At 47.3% G+C, this 19,715-nt stretch overlaps 1 protein-coding gene across 1 annotated transcript in view; it reads right to left on the bottom strand.

Moving 5' to 3' along the window:
- Positions 1-213: 213 nt before the first annotated feature.
- The window catches only part of LOC140911919 (urea transporter 2-like), a 41,005-nt gene continuing 21,503 nt past the window's right edge, over positions 214-19,715 (bottom strand). The window contains exons 4-11 of the mRNA XM_073346080.1: positions 13,901-14,029; positions 11,284-11,318; positions 11,126-11,187; positions 6,717-6,864; positions 5,720-5,854; positions 3,688-3,737; positions 1,964-2,739; positions 214-253 (exon numbers count right to left, since the gene is read on the bottom strand). Coding sequence (XP_073202181.1) covers positions 214-253; positions 1,964-2,739; positions 3,688-3,737; positions 5,720-5,854; positions 6,717-6,864; positions 11,126-11,187; positions 11,284-11,318; positions 13,901-14,029 — 1,375 coding nt within the window. The remainder of the gene's footprint in view (positions 254-1,963; positions 2,740-3,687; positions 3,738-5,719; positions 5,855-6,716; positions 6,865-11,125; positions 11,188-11,283; positions 11,319-13,900; positions 14,030-19,715) is intronic.

The following is a 19,715-nucleotide window of genomic DNA, read 5'->3' as shown; positions in this document are numbered from 1 at the left end:
TCCTCCTTTTCTTTTTGCGAATACAGACTAACACGGCTGTTACTCTGAAACTTGACAAGGTAGATTTCAGTTCAGACAGAGAGAGCTAACACTTTCCACAGGAATACAGCTATACAGAGAAATATAAACATGCACATGCTCAGGACAAAATATGACCCAATCCAATACCCACTGAAGGGACCTGTTGACTTGCAAGAGAATTGGATTGGACTCTTATGCCTTGATATTAAAGACCTCATCCCGGCCTCCGGGTCTGCAGGCACAAAACTGGGCCTTCAGTTACCTGTGCTCACAGCTGCAGGTGCAAAAGCGAGCACTTGTGCATCTACTAATTGATTTGTGTGGCATTGTTCTAATGTAGAGGCAATTAATTGAAGATGTAAATTTGCATGAGCTAAAATAGGGGCTGAGTTGTAAAATCAAACCCTAAATATTGCATCAGGCTTTGGTTACAGTCTCCTAAAAATCTGAAAAGCCACTGATTTTCCTGTTGCTTGTCTTCACATAGAACTTACGTCTTCAAGCTCTTTTTGGTCTATTTGCTACCTTTAAGATCACTTAAACAATATGTACCTTTGAGAAAACTCTGTGACTAAACAGAGCAAGAAAATGCATATCTGACACCTAGATGTGCTATTTTTTATTAACACCACAAAATGCTCTGCAGAGCTTTAGCAAGTAAAGCATGGCAAACGGTATCATTTTTCAAGTGATTTTTGAAGCATTGTTCATATTTAAATATTCCAGTTTGAAAAATCAATAAAAAATTTTCAGGAAAATACTGCCTAGTCACCTTGAATATTTCTCTTTTGGCACTTGACTTACTTGCCTTCACTTTCAAGGCCCTTCACAGCTTATCCTCACCCTACCTCGCATCTTTCATTCAGTTTCAAGATGCTGACTCTTGCTCCCAGTAGGCCCAAGGTATCAGCCTCCTTTGCCCACTTGTTACATTTTCAATATCTTTTTGCTCTCTCCCATGTGGCCCCCCTCACACCTCATAAACACCCACCAGGTGTGGGGGAGCAGGTTCAGCCCGGCAGCAGGATCCAAGTGCAGAGGGACTTTGTGTGGGGGGGATCCAGGTGGGGGTAAGAGAGTTCTCTGTGGGGCAATCTGGGTGTTGGTGGCTTAGTGGGAGATCTGGATGCACAGAAGCTCATTGGGGGGGGTTCCGAGTGCTGGGGCAACGGGACTCTGCAGGGGATCCAGGTGAAGGTGTTTGGGGCTCAGCAGGATCGGGGGGGGAGGTGGGGTTCATTTGGATGAGGGTCCAGGTGCAGGTGATTGGGGCTCAGTAGCAAGGGTGTCTGGGGAGGGGTGCATTGGGGTGGTACAGCTGCAGGGGAGGTGGGGCTTGTCAGGGTGAGGGTTTGATGGGCCTGCTGAACAGGGGAGCCCCAGCTTCTGCCAAGGGGATGCCGCATGCTGGGCTCTAGCTTCCCCCCTGCCCCTGCTTGCCCCACCCCCTTCTCTTCCCCCTCCCATGCCCCTTCCCCACTGCTCCATCTCCTCCCCACCCCACCCCTTCCTTCCCCACTGCCTCTTCCCCCCTACCCCCGCTCCCCCTATCCTTTTCTCTTCCCCATCCCATGCCCCTTCCCCCCAGCTCCAGCTCCATCTCCTCCCCATCCCACCCCCTTCCTTCCCCCCTGCCTCTTCCCCCCCACCCCCACTTCCCCTATCCCCTTCTCTTCCCCATCCCATGCCTCTTCCCCATCGCTCCATCTCCTCCCCATCCCACTCCCTTCCTTCCCCCCTGTCTCTTCCCCTCTGCCCCTGCTTCCCCCATCCCCTTCTTTTTCCCATCCCCACTGCCCCATCTCCTCCCCACCCCACCCCTTCCTTCCCCACTGCCTCTTCCCCCTGCCCCCGCTTCCCCTATCCCTTTCTCTTCCCCATCCCATGTCCCTTCCCCACGGCTCCATCTCCTCCCCATCCCATCCCCTTCGTTCCCCCCTGCCTCTTCCTCCCTGCCCCCGCTTCCCCTATCCCCTTCTCTTCCCCATCCCATGCCCCTTCCCCACTGCTCCATCTCCTCCCCAGGCTTGGGGGGCAGGGGAGAAACCGCCCCCCAGCACAAGCCAGCGGAGCAGAGCGGGTTGGGGTCGGGTCGCTCCACTTCCTGCCGGCCGGCGGTTGCAGGGCGGGCCCGACCCCACACTCATGGGGCGTCAGGAAGTGGAGTGACACGGCCCCAGCCTGATCCGCTCTGCTCCCCTGGCTCCCAGCCTTGGGACTTGGGGGGTAGGGGGGAACCTTCCCCCAGCACTCACCGGCGGCGCGGCTGGGAGCCGGCAGAGTGGAGCGGCCTGGGGCCGGGTCGCTCCACTTCCCGGTGCCCAGTGAGTGCAGGGTGGGCCTGACCCCTGCTGCAGTCCCCCATGATGCATAGCTCAGGGAAGGGGGTGGAGTGTGGGTGGGGCTGGGGCGGAGCAGGGGTGGGAAGTGGTGGGGCGAGGGTGGAGCATGGGCGGGTGCAGCTTTCCTGGCCGGCTCAGCTGGCTGGGGGATCAGGCTGGCCGGGGCCCCTTCTGAGTCTGGGCCCGGTGCCATGGTGCCACTGGAGCTATGGTAAACCCGGTACTGCTTCTTCATTGTGAGGTAATACACTCGGTTGGCTTCTGGGTAAGTGGCTTTGGCGAGAGGTAACTTGTAGATGGCGGAGTTGTTTGTGGTTAGTAACAGAAAGGTGAGTGCAGACAAGCAGAAAGGCCAGGTAAATGATGGTAATCCAAACTGAAAAGAAGAGAATATTCATCATTTTAATCATTCTATGATCCTCCTTAACTTAATCCTCCAGCCTTAAACATAATTCAAAGCTAGGTGGTCCACAATGAGCCTTCTCAGGGGAGTCTTGTTTCCCAAGAGGGTAGCTGCCTTTTTCCTCTTTACCAAAGCATAGCCATTTGCTTGTGGGATGGTAACAACATTATGGGACCGGTCACATAAATGAGTACGGGCTGCACAGAGAATGGTATATGACTAAATCTTTCCCTCTGTCACATCTATGCAACTCCAGTGAGGTCAAGTGTGAAGCAGGGCAGAATGTGGCCAACAGGCTATAGATATGAATGCAGGAGTAGAAGCCAGAAAATTAACTCTGCCCTGGTTCTTGAACCAACGCCTTTTGGGGACCGGGGCAAGTTGTTGTCCTCATCATCATCATCATGACAAATCCCAAAGGGACCTGGCTTCCTTGCAAATTGAGGGCCATCTGGATCAATCTCTGGCTCGGTCCTTAAGGTGGTCTACCTGGGCAAGTCACTTAGTCGTATGTCCTCAAAGGCATTCAGGAGCCTAATTCCCATTGTGGGAGTTAGGCGCCTACATACCTTTGATGAGTGGGACTTTAGTGTCTTCAGCTGTAAAATATGGCTAATGATCCCTCCCTTGTGGAGATATTGAGGGACGATTAGTTAATGTAGGGCCTGCACTTTGAAGATGAAAAGTTCGAAGTTATTTATAATATATTTTACTGAGCACTGCAACTGTCCCATGTGGCAAAACCTGTTCCAGCTCTGGCGGGCTTGAGGGATGCCTTCTCAATGGGATGGATTGGCTCTATTCATATAACCTGTTTATACCACACTGGAGATTAGGAAACTAAATATCAAGGATTTAAATCTGTCTTTGGAAACACATCTCACTTCCCTATTAGTTGGCCCCGAGCTATTAAAAACTTACCACAGAAAACATATTGGCCACAGTTGCTCCCAGGTAAGCACAAAAGAATGCTGTGAAAAGAGACAGACAGACAATTCCTGATAAATAAGATTACTCACAGCACTGAAGAAACGAGTAAGGACAGCGGTTTTGGGCAAGACCTACCACTGCACTGTACAATCCCCTCCTCGTATCATTCATGAGAGCATAAGGATTAGTCTCATTCTGAACTCTTCTTTTCACAGAAAGTGTGTGCTCCTTCCAACCGTGCAAAAGGCACAATAGTTCATGCCCAGCAATAGAAATGAAACAACGAAAAGATCTAATCTACCTGGATTTCAGGAAAGCAGTCCCACATGGGGTATTATTCGTTACATTGGAGAAGATGGGGATTAATAAGAGAATTGAAAGGTGGTTAAGGAACTGGTTAAATGGGAGTCTACAATGGGTCATGAACTATCAGGCTGGAGGGAGGTTACTAGTGGAGTTCCTCAGGGATCAGACTTGCCACCAATCTTATTTAACATGTTAATTAATGACCTTGTCTCAGGGTCTCAGCTGACTGCTATATTTGGGATTGGGAAGGAATTTTCCCTCAGGTCAGAGACACTGGGGTTTTTTTCACCTTCCTCCATAGTGTGGGTCACTTGCTGGTTTGAGTTACTGTAAATAGTGGCTTCTCTGTAACTTGAAGTCTTTTAATCAAGATTTCAGGATTTCAGTAACTCAGCCAGAGGTTATGGGCATATTACAGGAGTGGGTGAGTGAGGTTCATGAGGTGAGCAGTAGGTCAGACTAAATGATCATGACCACTCCTTCTGGCCTTAAAGTTTACAAGTATGATGGGATAACATGATTTTGGCAATTAACTGATCTTTAACTATTCATGGTAAATAGGCCCAACGACCTGTGATGGGATGTTAGATGGGGTGGAATTTGAATTACTACAGAGAATTCTTTCCTGGGTATCTGGCTGGTGAATCTTGCCCACATGCTCAGGGTTCAGCTGATCGCCATATTTGGGGTCAGGAAGGAATTTTCCTCCAGGGCAGATTGGAAGAGGCCCTGGGGGGTTTTCGCCTTCCTCCGCAGCATGGGGCACGGGTCACGGGTCACTTGCTGGAGGATTCTCTGCACCTTGAAGTCTTTAAACCATGATTTGAGGACTTCAATAGCTCAGACATAGGTGAGAGGTTTATTGCAGGAGTGGGTGGGTGAGATTCGGTGGCCTGCGTTGTGCAGGAGGTCAGACTAGATGATCATAATGGTCCCTTCTGACTTTAATATCTATGAGTCTAAGTCTCAGAGTGTGACTGTGGAGAGAGAATCATTGGAAACATGTCTGCTGAAAATGCAAGGATGCACCACGAAGGCTGGTATGGAAAACACTATTCCCCCCTGTATCTCTTTTGTCTATAGGATACAGCCAGACTATAATGCGTGAAGCCAGTGAAGAAATCAAATCTCATTTGTTGACTGAGAAAAGGGTCCATTCCTGATGCGGATATACTGAAACCTGACATGGAATTGCTTTATAAAGGCATATCAAGAACTCTGTGCTAACTCACAATTCCACTCTCCATTTAAATAGGGATAGTAAGTTGTGCAATGTAGTTTCAGGTAGAGATGGATATGGAGCAGTCTGGTGCTGATTGTCTCCAGAGTTTAGGCATGTCCATATCTGGGGAAATAGTTTGGGTCCATCCCTAGTTTCAGCTATCCCAGCATGACATGTTGAAGAGCACGGAATAGATACATTTTATACATCAGAACATCTAGTGATAAGTCACAGAGTCATTAGGTAAACAGCTCTTGAAGGATGTTTCCTTTGGCATGGCAGAAAGCAAAGGTATCATTTTTGTTTTGATAGCATAAATTATAGGGATGGTTCCTAATCAATACCTTTGACGGAAATAATCTTCAGCCTTGCCTAAGTTCATCTGCAGACCTAGCTGTGAACTTTGTGGCTTCACCCCTCTCTCGTACAAAAGCCTCCTGTATTTTCGTTTTCAGAAGGAATCACCCTAGTAATAGACATCCATCAGGTACATACCACAGGCAATTGCTAGCAGGTGGGTCTGCCATGTCAGAGCATAGAACATGCCCCCGATAGCGATGCATGCGAGGCAACTGTTGTAATTCCACAAGCCAGCATAGATATTGCTAAAAGGTGCTGCTAGGCTCAGTGCTGTAAAGAAAGTCAGAAAAATGTCACTGCTGGGCTTAAGGAATAAAAGAAGCTAAGAATTAGAATGAATCAGACTTATAAAGGGTTCAGTTCTGCGCTCAGGGGTATCACTCCCATTGGGCCAAGCTCTGGTTTCATTCCCACTGGTGTAAATCCAGAGTTACACCAACAAAGCCAGTGGAGTTACTCTGGACTTCCTGGGTGACTGAGGACAGAATCCCTGTCTTCTATGACCTCACTGGCAGCCGATGAATTAAGGCAGATTTGGACCGTGAGGCCTAGATTCACAAAGGTATTTAGGCACCTAACTCCCAGGGGAAGTTAGCCATCTAGGTACCTTTGTGAATCTGGGCCTAGCAGCCCTACATTTCAGAACCACAGAAATCTCTTGTTCTTTGTACAGCTGGTCAAAAAGATTGGTATAGTTCTTGAACATTTTTTTGTTTTATTTGAACTTTACCACAAAATATATTTCAAGTTTTCAATGAAAAATTTCTAAACAAAATTTTAAAAAAGATATTTGAAAAATGTTGTTTCATTTTGGTCTGTAAAAATCACTTGCACTCTCTCTCTCTCGCTCTCTTTCTCTCACTTTTTTTTTTTAAACTGTTTGTCCATTGAGAAAGGGGAGAGGAGAAGTGAAAGTGGCTTTCCCCTCTCACTGCAACAAAATGTTTTTTTTTTTTTGAAAAAAGCAAAACTTCAACCAAAACGCTTTTTGGAAAAGTTTTCATTTTTGTCAAAAAAGCCATTTTCCATGAGGAAAACCATGTATAGATTGCAAATGTTTCCACCGGCTTTAATTCTTTTCATATTAAGTGATCGTGTATGACATCTGTAAGAGAGAAATAGTCTGTAATACCTGCCAGCATCCCCACTGTTGATCCAATTGCAGCATGCAAGCAAATGAGAGGAGAGGAGAGTAATAAAGCAATCAGGAAGATGCCACCAGTCCAGGGGTTATCACAGCCGTACACCTGGCCGACACCGACTGGAATGGATTGTAGCAGCTATAGACATTTTAAAAGGAGCGGTTAGTATATATTATTTGCAGTGCTGTTGTAGCCATGTTGGTCCCAGAATATAAAAGAGACAAGATGGGTGAGGTAATATCTTTTATTGGACCTACTTCTGAGGTGTTAATGCCGACTTCATTTTGAATATTTTCTTGCCACATGTGTTAACTTCTTACGCTTAACAATCAGTTCCACCTTGTATTTCTCAGTGACACTTGAGGTATGTCTACACTGCAATTTAACTCCCATGGCTGGCCCAGATCTGATGACTTGGACTAGGGGTGCTTGGGCTATGGGGCTGTATAATTGCAGTGTAGACTTTCAGGCTTGGGCTGGAGTCTGAGCGCTGGGACCCCACAAATCAGGAGGATCTCAGAGCCCAAATGTCTACATGGCAATTAAACAGCCCCACAGCCTGAATCAGCTGACTGGGTCCGGCTGAAGGTGGTTAACTGCATTGTAGACGTACCCTCTGATTACCTTTCCTAGTTCTGAGGAAGAGCCCTGTGATGCTTGAAAGCTTGTCTCTTTCACCAAGAGAAATTGGTCCAAAGATATTACCTCACCCATTTTGTGTCTCAGCTTGTTATAGAGTTCGTTATTTCATTTTTCTGAACATACAAACAAAACCAAATAAACGGGGATTTCCCATAGTAAGGACACAGGGATTAGGAGGAAGAAATCCTCACTTCTAGGGCCTTATGCATCTGAGAGGAGGGCGCTACTAGTGCTTATGGATTGGAGTAGCAGATAGAGCCCACATTCGCCCCCCCCCACTCATTTTGTGGCCCCATGAATCTGCACTGGACTTGTACCCCCAATAATGGAAAGATCCTGTATAATTTAAACTAATGGGATTCAATAAAAAGCCCTCCAAATACCTATAGAATTTAATAAAAATGCCAACCTGTTTCTATGCAGTGTGGCTGTAGCCAGGTCGGTCCTAGGATATTAGAGAGATGTGGTGGGGGAGGAAGAAGCAGCTCTGTGTGGCTTGAAAACTTGTCTCTTTCACCAACAGAAGTTGGTCCAAGAAAAGATATTCCCTCACCCACCTTGTCACTCTAACAACTTGTTAATAGTTTATTTTTTAATCAGCCTACAAAATTCTATAGCCTGGATGTAGTTTTGGATCATCCTATAGAATTCAGTAGAAAATACTCACAGAAAATGTATCTATTAAATTCTACAGGGATTTTCCATAGGGAATGGCCACACTCCTCGCCACCCACTTCCTTTAACCCCTGTGATGAGCCATGTAATTTTTAACCATGATGCACAGAGGATAGGATTTTGACTTTATCTGTGCTGGGTCCTCCTTTATGGAGCAGATCTTCATAGAAACATAGATTTTAAGAGCGGAAGGAATCATTATATCATCTAGTGTGCTTTCCTCTCTATCACAGACCATAGAATTTCATCCAATTACTGCTGAATTGAGCACAGTAACTTGTGTTTGACTAAACACTATCTTTAGGAAAGGCCTCCAGTCTTGATGTGAAGACATCAAGATACAGAGAATCCACCACTTTCCTTAGTAGTTTGTTCCAGTAATTAATCAACCTCACTGTTAAGAATTTGTAAGTGGAATTTGTCTGGGTTTAACTTCCAGCCATTGATTCCTATTATGCCTTTCTCCACTAGGTTAAAGAATCCTTTACTATCTGGTATTTTCTTCCCATGAAGTGACTTATACACCACGATCAAGACATTTCTTGATTTTCTTTTTAGATCAGCTAAACAGATTGAGTTCCTTAAGTCTCTTACTGCAACTGCTGCTCTCAGTCCTAATGCAACTGCTTCACTGCACACTGTTGAGGTAGAAAAAACACCAGAAAGGCCCCCTTCTGCCCCTCAAATTCCATATGAAAGTCTATGGGAGAGTTTAATCAGAGTGAAGTCCTGGCAGCAAAGCTGAAGCTTAAACAGTGGAAAGAAAAGGAGGACTTGGGGCACCTTAGAGACTAACAAATTTATTTGAGCATAAGCTTTCGTGAGCTACAGCTCACTTCATCGGATACATTCAGTGGAAAATACAGTGGGGAGATTTATATACATAGAGAACATGAAACAATGGGTGTTACCATACACACTGTATCTCCCCACTTTATTTTCCACTGAATGCATCCGATGAAGTGAGCTGTAGCTCACGAAAGCTTATGCTCAAATAAATTTTTTAGTCTCTAAGGTGCCACAAGTACTCCTTTTCTTTTTGCGAATACAGACTAACATGGCTGCTATTCTGAAACCTGTCGTTAAACAGTGAAGTATTTCAAAGCCAGGCCTCAGGCTTTCCCAGTGATTACTGCCAGTCTGTGTTCTGTGGCTGCCACCACCTGGATCTCTTGGGGATTTTACATTTCATCTGATAGCACAAGGCCTGATCTAATTCCCATTATAGACCATAGGAGTCTTTCCATTGACCACAATGAGCGTTGGATCAGGCCCATGGTCCCTGGAGTTGAAGAAGGCTGTTTGTTGTTAGTCCCTCCCCTGCCCTTGCATTTCAGCATTCTAGATCAGCACCTCAACATTCTCTTCGGCCTTTTGTTTCATCTGCACAGGAGAGAAATTAGCCTAGTGTAAATAGGCCAAAGCTCCTTCAGACCTCCTGTCAAATTCAGGCGCTGCGATTTCATATGTATCAGCCTCCTTTCACTTTGCAACAAAGCAGTTATTCTGAAAATTCTATTCAGGGTGTGCCAGGGGGCTGACACTACTGACCGTGCCTCTCTGTGACTTACTCTCTGATTGTCCTGCAGGGTTTTTCGCTCTGTGCAAACCTAACCAAGGGATGTGTTAATAAGTAATCCAGAAACGAGCCACGTGGATGGTGAGCCTTGGTAGTCACCTGTTCAAAAGCACTGACAGCTTTCACCTTTTCCTGCTTCAGGCTGCAGACTTCCTTTGAAGTATTAGATATTGCAAGGCGAAGTCACCAGCCGGACATTTTTTTCCCATGACTGATGTTGTGTTCAAATATTGATACCAGAATAAATGGAAAGCTGATGCTTTGGCCTCCCCCGCCCGCCAAAAGGCCTCATTTTAATGAACATTAGTTCCATGGAAACGGCTCTTTCTGTCAGCAGATAGTTCTTACAGGTTTGGGTAGCCAGCTGGCATTTCTAGATGATCTTCTCTTTCACCTTTCAAGTCATTTGTGAAGATAAGAAGATGTTTCTAATTCTTTCCTTTAATATTAATAAATCTCCACTGAAGCAGCGTTTATGTGGTCTCTAATAAAGATATTTTCCAGGTAAAGGCCAGGCCACATTCTTTGCTGTCATAAATGGGCCTCCTTCCATTCACTTCAAAGGAGCTTTGCTCATTTCCCTCAGCAGAGAATCTGTTCCTTCCTTTGCACCCCAAATTCTCTTTGGAATCAATAGGCATTTGAGGTGTGCACGGATTGCAGTGTTGGGGAGGTCACCAGCCACATATAGAGTCATTTGCAGTTTTGACTTAGTTCTATGGCTCTCATTTGATGATGTGCCCTGTGGAGTTGTACTTTGTTTTATTGCTCTACATATATTTTAAATTCTTGTTAGAAGCTTATAAATAACATCTATTATCATTGGGGTTTTTTGGTTTTTATTGTTCTCCACTTGGCAAAGGTTGATTTCCTTTTCCTATCGGTCTTAACAAGTTTAAAATGGAAATACCCATTTCTACAAGCTTTTTTTATACATTGGCATTAATTAATGATGGCAGCACAACTGGTTGGTATATAGTAGAGGGACCACTAAAGTATAAAAGATTGTTTTTGTGTAGGTCCAGCATAAATATTGGCTATAAAAAAATCTGGATGTCCTCCTGTATATGAGTTTCTAATGATCCCATCCTGGTAGTGTCTGTGCCAATTTCTTAACAGAAAGGTGGTTTTAAAAAAAAAACTTAATGGACTATATTAATCATATGTGATACAAAGGTGTAATCCCGGCATTACATGAAAATTTGAACAAAACTATGGAGCTATGTCTCCATGGTAATGGATTACTAGAAGCCAAAGAAATTCACTGAGGATTATAGCATGTATTTAGGTCCAGTTGTGTGCTTAAGATACTTGGCAACTCTAAAACTGAAGTCACCAAAACAGACAGTTGCCATAGTAAAGTATTACATATTGTTTACTTGTTACCATGTAAATACAGAATTGTATTTTGGGGCTCTGTCTTTGTCATGCAAAATAAAAGGACATGACTGTTTATTGGCCTACTGTGTAAATGGCGTGGAATGTTTCTTTAGTGACTCTTACCTTTGGCACATCAATGTTGGACCAGGTGATATTGGGCACTGATGATATAGGTTTAATGAGGACTGTAGGGAAGAAAAGGTTGTAATGTCCAGTGGCCGCAGAGTATAATGTCAGTGCTGCATTGAAAGGCAGGGTGAAAACAGGAATATCCCACTTACTGAAGATTGAGCCTAAAGCACTGGAGAAAACAGGGCTGAAAGAGAAAAACAAAATTATCTCATTAGAAGCTCATGAAGATTAATTCCTCAGATCGCTCAGCCAGGCAAAAACTGTCCATTATCCTGACAAAAAATTTAGGAAACGCATACTCTTCATGCCTTTTGGTTTTTGTTAGGAGCTGTTTGAGTTCCAAAGGTCCTTCTGATACAATCAGATTTATTTCAGGTTATCTTGAAAGTCCTGCATCCATACTTGTGCATTGCAATCAGCAATATTCAGATTTCCTCCCTGCTTTAATTACCCTAAAAATATTTAGGGACAGATTTTCAGTTGATGTGAACTAGTGAAGCTTTATTGACTTCAATGAAGCTGATTTACACCAGCTGAGGATCTGGCCTTAATTTATTATTGCTAGAGAGGGGCCCAAATCAGACCAGAGCCAAGCCTTGAGCTAGGAGAAAGCTTGGAGTCTATCCAAGCTTATGGGTTGGGACCCTGGATAATTAAAACAATAGACAAAACCTATGACCATTCGAGTTACAGCAACAAAACTGGTTATAATTCACCACCTGATCTTCAGGCAGACAAGAGAATCTATGAGTTTCAGCCCTTTCCAGCAAAATGTCCTGAGTTCAGAAGATGACTGCCAATCTGCCTGGGCACATCGTTGTTTGATAGGCCAGTAAAATATCATTAGTTGTTTTCATTATCATCCATCATCATGGTTAAGGGCAGGTGAGTAGGTTTTGTGCCTGGGCTGGTAAATTTTTATAACATTTTTACAATACCCATTTATACAAGTAAAAGAATAAATGAAAAAAATATGGTTTACAAGGGCAGGGAAATGGTGAAAATAATGTTGTTCTTCACATTACAATGGGCAACTGACATACAGCCATATGGCTAACATTGAGGACATTGAATTAATTTCAGTTAAACATGGAATTTACATGTAAACTGGGAATTTATTTTAGAAAGGATTAATCTAAAATGTATAAAGGTAAATGACAGCAAAAAATCACAGCTTTAGAAGCCAATACCTGTGTGGTATACTCCTGAGGGAATTCTGCATCCCTCCCCCCAAAATTCTGAATACAGTATTTTAAAATGTTGCAAATTTTTTCAATAAATAAATGTGGAGTCTCCCACATGGCCATGGGGAACAGAGGCCACTGGCTGCACAGAGGTGGGAGATCACCCTGCAGCCCCCGGCCCTGGCCCCGGACTTGGCGGTGAGGCTGCACCTGCCCCAGAAACACCCCAGGGCTCTGCTTCTCCACCCAGGCACACCAGGTGTGGCTGGGGAGGCTCAGCCTGGCAGGAGCCAAGTGTGGAGGGGTTTATTGTGGGGGATCCAGGTGTAGGGTGAGAGGGCTCTGTGCAGGGCAATCTGGGTGTGGGCAGCTCTGTGGGCGGTCTGGGTGCGGGGGACGGATCTGGATGCACAGGGGCTCATTGGGGGACAATTGGACTCTGCAGGGGGATTCAGGCGAAGGTGGTTGGGGCTCAGCAGAGGGGGTCTGGGTGTGGGGGACTTAGGGAGGGAGTGGGACTTGGTGGGGGTCCAGATGCAGCTGGTTGGGGCTCAGTGAGGTGAGGGTCCGGGTGGTCCAGGTGCAGGTGGGATGGGGCTCACCAAGATGGGTGTTTGAGTGCAGGGAGCTCAGTGGGGGATGGTCTGGGTGCAGGGGTGGGGGTCCAGATGCAGGGAGGGTGGGGATCAGGGGAGTCCGGGTGGGGAGGTGGGGCTTGGTGGGGGAGTCCGGGTGCAGGGAGGTGAGTCTTGGTGGAGTTGGTGATTGGTGGTAAAGGTTCTGGATGCTGGGGGAGTGAGGCTCGGTGGGGGATCTGGGTATGGGGGGATCCGGACGTGCAGGCTTTGGGCAGACTGGGGAGCAGCTCCCTATACAGTGACCCATCTCCCCATGACTGAGGAGCGATGGGGGCAGGAAGTGCATGTGTGTGTGCGTGACAGCTTCCTGCAGCCTGAGGAGGTTTCTGGGAGTGGGGCTGACCCAGTCCTAGCCGCTCCTTTCAGGAGAAGAGGAGTTATGCCTGGCACAGGGTAGGAGCCACCAACCAGGGCGTTCCCATCCCCTAACCCCCGCGCTGGTGCAGTGATTTCCCTCTCTGCTAGCTGCTCCAGGTGCCTGAAACGACTTGCCTGCGCTCCTGGGGAGGGGCTCATGACCGCTCTTGCGGCTTCCCTTTACTTCCCTGTCAAAAAGTCATTTTTCTGCAGAGAAGCAAAGAAATCTGTGGGGGACATAAATTCTGCATGTGCACAGTGGCCCAGAATTCCCCCAGGAGTAAGAGTAGCATGATTTTATTAGATATTATTAAAATAAATGCAAGACAACATATGACAACCAATGTCTCAGGAACAGAAGGAATCAGAATCCAAGCACCGGTGCACCTCAGTTCCTCTTATTCTCTGCCTGTGACACATAGGAGTCTAGTCTGTGGGGGCTGTAATATTTTGGTCTCATTTCAGTTGTTGGATTTAGTGGGTGGGTGTTGGTGGTCTATGATATGCAGGAGATCAGACTAGATGATCTGGTGGTCCCTTCTGCCCTTAAATTCTACAACACAGAAGCCTAAAAGTGTGCGACTTACCATGTCATGGATACAAGAGCAACAGGCAGTAGAAGCCACCAATAGAAATCTCCCTTGTCAGAGAATACAGCTATGAGCAGTCCCACCAGGACCCCATTATAGCCATGCAGTCCTGCTGCTATGGATGATCTGTGGGAGAAAGACAATTGACTTGAAGGTTTTGTTGTTGTTGAAATGCATCATCACTTAACACTGTCCCTTCACCTGTTGTGAATCGCTGCTTCCTGTGCTGGAATGTAATTTCCAGGTGTGCTGCATACCAGTGGAATTATACCAGTGTAAAACCAGTGTGAGAGAAGAATCAAGCCCTAAAAGTCCTGGCTGCCAGGTCCTTGGTCTTGTGGTTAAGGTACTGGACTGCTCATTGAGAAATCTGGATTCAAGTCTCACCTATGATACAGGCTTCTTGATGACAAGGAACAAGTCATTTAACTTCCCTGGGCTTCTGTTCCCCATTTGTAATGGGGAAAGTGATACTTTCTTTCTCCCACCCTCTGCCTGTCATGTCGATTGAGACTGTAAGCTCTTTGGGGCATGGATTGTCTCTTACTATGTGTATGTACAGTGCCTAGCACAGTTAGGGTGACCAGGTGTCTGGTTTTCGACCGGAACACCCAGTCGACAAGGGATCCTGGTGGCTCTGGTCAGCATAGCTGACCGGGCTGTTGACTATCTGGTTGGCAGCACCATACAGCAGGGCTGGCAGGCTCCCTGCTAGCTTCTGCACCATGCGTGTCCCGGGAAGCAGCCGGTATGTCCCCACTCCGGCTTCTATGCATAGGGGAAGCCAGGAGGCTCTGCACTCTGCCCCCGCCCCAAGTGCTTCCCCCGTAGCTCCCATTGGCCAGGAACCAGAGCAGGGTGACATGGTGGGGGGCAGCATGCAGAGCCTCTGCATAGGAGCCAGAGGGGTGACATGCTGGCTACTTCTGGGAGCTGCTTGAGGTAAGCGCCACCCAGAGCCTGCACCCTTGACCTCCTCCCGGGCCCCAACCCCCTGCCCCAGCCCCAGCCCTGATCCCCCTCCCGCCCTCCGAACCCCTCAATCCCAGCCTGAATCATCCTCTTGCACCCCAAACCCCTCATCCCCAGCCCCGCCCCAGAGCCTGCACCCCCAGCCAGAGCCCTCACTCCCCCCTGCACCCCAGGCTCCTGCCTCAGCCCTGATCTCCCTCCCGCCCTCTGAACCCCTGAATCCCAGCCTGAAGCACCCTCTTGCACCCCAAACCCTTCATCACCAGCCCCACCCTGGAGCTTGGACCCCCAGCAGGAGTCCTCACTCCCCCCCCTCCCACACCCCGCCACACCTAGGAGCCTAGAGCCTCCTCCCGCACCCTGAACCCCTCATTTCTGCTGAACAAGACTGTGGAACATAGATGTTTGCTCTCCCTAATACTGTCTGTTTCCCCCCCATAGAAAATAAAAGATGCCCCCAAAGAAGCTTTCAGGAGCTCAGTATAGGAAGTGAAAAGCTCAGGTGCAATCTCGTTTGCAGCAAGGGGCAAATTGGATGGGAACATATCTGAAACAGAACAATACAGACTGGGCTTTAGGCACTAGTGATCATCCCAGTGCAGAAGAAATTGAAGAGCAAAGCATAAATGATGGAAGTCCTGTTACTAAGGAATTAGCAGATTTACTTAAAGATAAGGAATGGAAATGTGAGGAAAGTGGTGAAGAATTGTCCAGTTTTCCTGGCGGTGTAAAGGAGAGTGATGATAAAGAAAAATCTGGTTTACATGAAAAGGAGAGAAACAATAGAGAAGAATCAGCCTTGCATGATGACAGAAACAGCAGTGAGAAAAATTGCACCCCACAAATCGATACATCAGGTCCCGCTTTATGGCCAGTGATCCTAAACTCTGCCGATACTGATCGTACAATTTTGAATGGGCTGGGCAAAATCAAGGACATGACATTTCCAGTCAGTGAGCAGAAGCGACACTTCTCAAAGTCACACTGCAAAAGAGTGCTCAAGAATGGTGAGAAGCTGACTCGGTGTTGGCTAGTTTACTTGAAATCAACTGACAACATATTCTGTTTTTGTTGCAAAATATTTGACCAGAATACTAAATCGTTGCTTGCGCTTTCCGGGTACAGCTCCTGGCATAACTTAGCTGATGATCAGAAGCAACATGAAAAGTCACCAGGTAATTTTACAGCCTACTCCCAATGGATGGAAATCAAGTCCAGGCTCAAGTTGAATAAACGCATAGACACGGAAAACCAGCAGAAGACCATTTTCTGGTTTGTGGATGATGCTACTGGAAAAGGCCTAACAGAACTGTTTATGAACCTTTTGAATGAGAATAAAATAAAGCTTCAGGACTGCCACGACCAAGACTATGACAGTGATGCAAACATGAAGGGAAGAAACAGTGGTGTCCAGGCAAGGATCCGTGCGCTGAATCCAAGAGCTTTCTTCGTGTCTTGTGGCTGCCATTCCCTCAGCCTGGTTCTGTCAGATGCAGTGTCATCTTCATTAGATTCAATATCTCTCTCCAGAGTACTGCAAAGGAGATACATCCTGTCTTCAGCGTCAACTATCAGATGGAAGATCCTCACAGACAATGTTACAAATCAGTGATACTCACTGGGAGAGTCGCACTGACAGTGTAAGGCCAGTGAGATACCTCAGTGACTGAGGTTTACAATGCCCTGATGGAACTGGCACAATTGAGTAAAGCGGAAGCCGGAATCTGACATGAGGCGTAAAGCCTGGCAAACCACATCACCGACTTCAAATTTCTGGTCTCAGTTGTGGTTTGGCACGATATCTTGTTCCAAGTAAATGTTGTAAGCCAGGGTTTATTACAAACCTCAGTCAGTGGACATCGCGACTGCTACTACTTTGATGAGAAGCTGCCGTGATTTCACAGTGGCCTACAGAGACAATGGATTTGAAGATGCTACCACTACTGCCAAAGAAATGGCAGAAAACTTAAAGAGTTGAGCCTGTCTTCAAGGAAATTTGTATTCATTGGAAGAAGAGACAGTTTGCTTATGAGGGAAGAGATGAGGTGATGGGAAGCTTGGAAATAAAATTCAAGAGGAGTTTTTCTGCATGCTCATAGACACTGCTCAAGTGTGTATCAAAGAAAGGTTTGGACAAATGAAGCACCATGAAATGACCTGGGGGGGTTTGTATGACCTTAGTAAGCTGCTGGCGGACAGGAAAACACTCTTGAACAATTGCACGGACCTTTGCCGGACGCTGACACATGGGTAATGTTAGGATGTCAATGATAAAGGCCTCTATGTTGAATTGGACAACATCCGCCACATTTTGCAACACGGGAAGCACTCTCCATTCCAAGTTCTCCAGTTCATTCATGAGGCAGAGCTGAAGGACACTTTTCCTAACCTGGGGGTAGCTTTGAGGCTTCTGCTCACGGTGCCGGTCACAGTTGCGAGTGATGAGTGCAGCTTTTCGAAGCTGAGGCTTGTGAAACCTATCTTTGACTGATGATGATGACTGGTGCCTCCCTATATTTGGGGGGGCACCAGCTAAAGTGGAGGACACGTGACCTCCCCACGTGTCTCCTCCCTGCCTCAACCCCAGCCCGGGGCCCTACACTGTCCCTGCCCCCTCACCCCACCGTACGTTACCTGTGGGGCGGGGGGAGGGGCTCTGTCCTTCTGCTGTGCCAGCTTCCCCTTCCACCCCCGGCTATGTTCAGCTGCTCTCCCTGGCAGCCTGCCCAGGGCTGGGAGCGGGCCGGAGCTGCTCCCAGTCGCTGCTGCTCGGTGCAGCCTAGTCAGTTGTCTGGGAGACAGCCTGGCTAGAGAGGGGCGGTAGCGGCAGCCCACTCCCTGCTGCAGCTCAGCTTCCGGGACACAGGCTGAGCAAGCTGGACCCCCCCTCCTCCTTTCCCCCCCCCCCACCGGCATGCTCTGTGCGCAGCAGCACCTGCCTGGGAGAGAACCTGGTCAGGGAGGCGCGGCAGCAAAACCTTCTCCCTGCCCAGGCTTGGCTTCTGGGGACTTTAGGGGGGCTCCAGCTTGCTTGGCCACTGTCCGTGGAAGCCCAGCCTGGGCAAGGGGCAGCCACCACAACCAGGTGCTCTCCTAGGTAGCTGCTGTGCTCCGGCCCCACCTCTTCCAAGGCTGTCACCTATTTTAACACTATTTGATACCGGTCCACCCAGTGCTGGTCCACACTTCCATTTCTTGATGTCAGTTATACTTAAAATTAAAAAGTTTCTATAAGCTTAGAGGAGATCAATTTTTTAAATTTGCTTATATATGGCAAGAATAAATACAGATGTACAGATCCTAGCGTGCAAATTTATCGTCTTGTGTGACAGGGATAAATCATGTATGCAAATCGTGCATCAAAGTCATGCAATGAGCTACAATGCAATAAAAAATAAGGTATTCAAAAGTTTAATGGAGGGGGAGGGGCGCCAAACACGCTCCTCACCTGGGGTGCCATTCGGGTATAGGGCCAGCTCTGGGGAGGGGTTGCAAGGGCTTTGGAGGATAGGATGAAAATTCAAAATGGTCCGGACAAACTGGAGAAACGGTCTGTAGCAAACAGGATGAAATTCAATAAGGACAAATGCAAAGTAGTCCACTTAGGAAGGAACAATCACCTGCACACATACAAAATGGGAAATGACTGCCTAGGCAGGAGTACTGCAGAAAGGAATCTGGGGGTCCTAGTGGATCACAAGCTAAATATGAGTCAACAGTGTAACACTGTTGCAAAAAAAGCAAACATCATTCTGGGAGTGTTGTAAGCAAGACACTGTAGCTCACGAAAGCTTATGCTCAAATAAATTGGTTAGTATCTAAGGTGCCACAAGTACTCCTTTTCTTTTTGCGAATACAGACTAACACGGCTGTTACTCTGAAGACACGAGAAGTAATTCTTCCGCTCTACTATGTGCTGATTAGGCCTTAACTGGAGTATTGTGTCCAGTTCTGGGTGCCACATTTCAGGAAAGATGTGGACAAATTGGAGAAAGTCAGGAGGAGAGCAACAAAAATGATTAAACGTCTAGAAAACCTGACTTACAAGGGAAATTTGAAAAAATTGGATTTGTTTAGTCTAGGGAAGAGAAGACTGAGAGGGGACATGATAACAGTTTTCAAGTACATAAATGGTTGTTACAAGGAAGGGAAAAATTTTCTCTCCTTAACTTCTGAGGACAGCCATGGGTGGTGTGCGACTCCTGCATTTGGGGATGCTGTGTGCAAGTGCCGGACACTCCCTAGAAGTGGGGGACCATGCCCCTTGCTCTGCTTCGAGGCCCACACCTGCTTGGCCTTCTCTCCCTAAGGCCCCACCCATTCTCCATCCCCGCGAATGCGGATATAAATTGGATGTCCGTGGAGCTGCAGGGCTTTACTGGGAACCGCTGTTCCTAGTCATGCAAGTGGCTGCACGCTCCTGGACAAGACTAGTGCGACCAGGGACAGCTGCTGGTGAGCCTGGTGCCCTTCAGCCACACTGGAAGAGCTGCCGGCGCAGGGCATGGGTTCCTGGTAGCAGCGGCCCAATGTGCTGCTGGTTTTGCTGTTGTGGTTCCCGGTAGAGCCCTGCAGCTTCACGGATATCTGATTTATATCTGCAGATATCTGCATCCATGGATATACCTTCGGATCCATGCAGGGCTTGACTCTTCACCCCTTCCCCCAAGATCCCCTCCTGCCCACTGCTGGCCCCTTTTCACCCCCTTTCCAGACCTGCCCTGCCTGCCGGGGGCGGAGAGGTGTGAGTGGCAGGTGGGTGGGGTCTCTGGGTAAGGGGAGGAGTGGGGACAGGAAGAGGGGGAGCGATGGCGGGCCTCAGGAGGAAGAGGCGGAACAT

Source organism: Lepidochelys kempii, chromosome 5, assembly GCF_965140265.1.
Source record: "Lepidochelys kempii isolate rLepKem1 chromosome 5, rLepKem1.hap2, whole genome shotgun sequence".
In the NCBI taxonomy this organism is placed as follows: Eukaryota; Metazoa; Chordata; order Testudines; family Cheloniidae; genus Lepidochelys; species Lepidochelys kempii.
The sequence above is the reverse complement of the archived record's forward strand: the minus strand, read 5'-3'. Positions and strand labels throughout refer to the sequence as shown.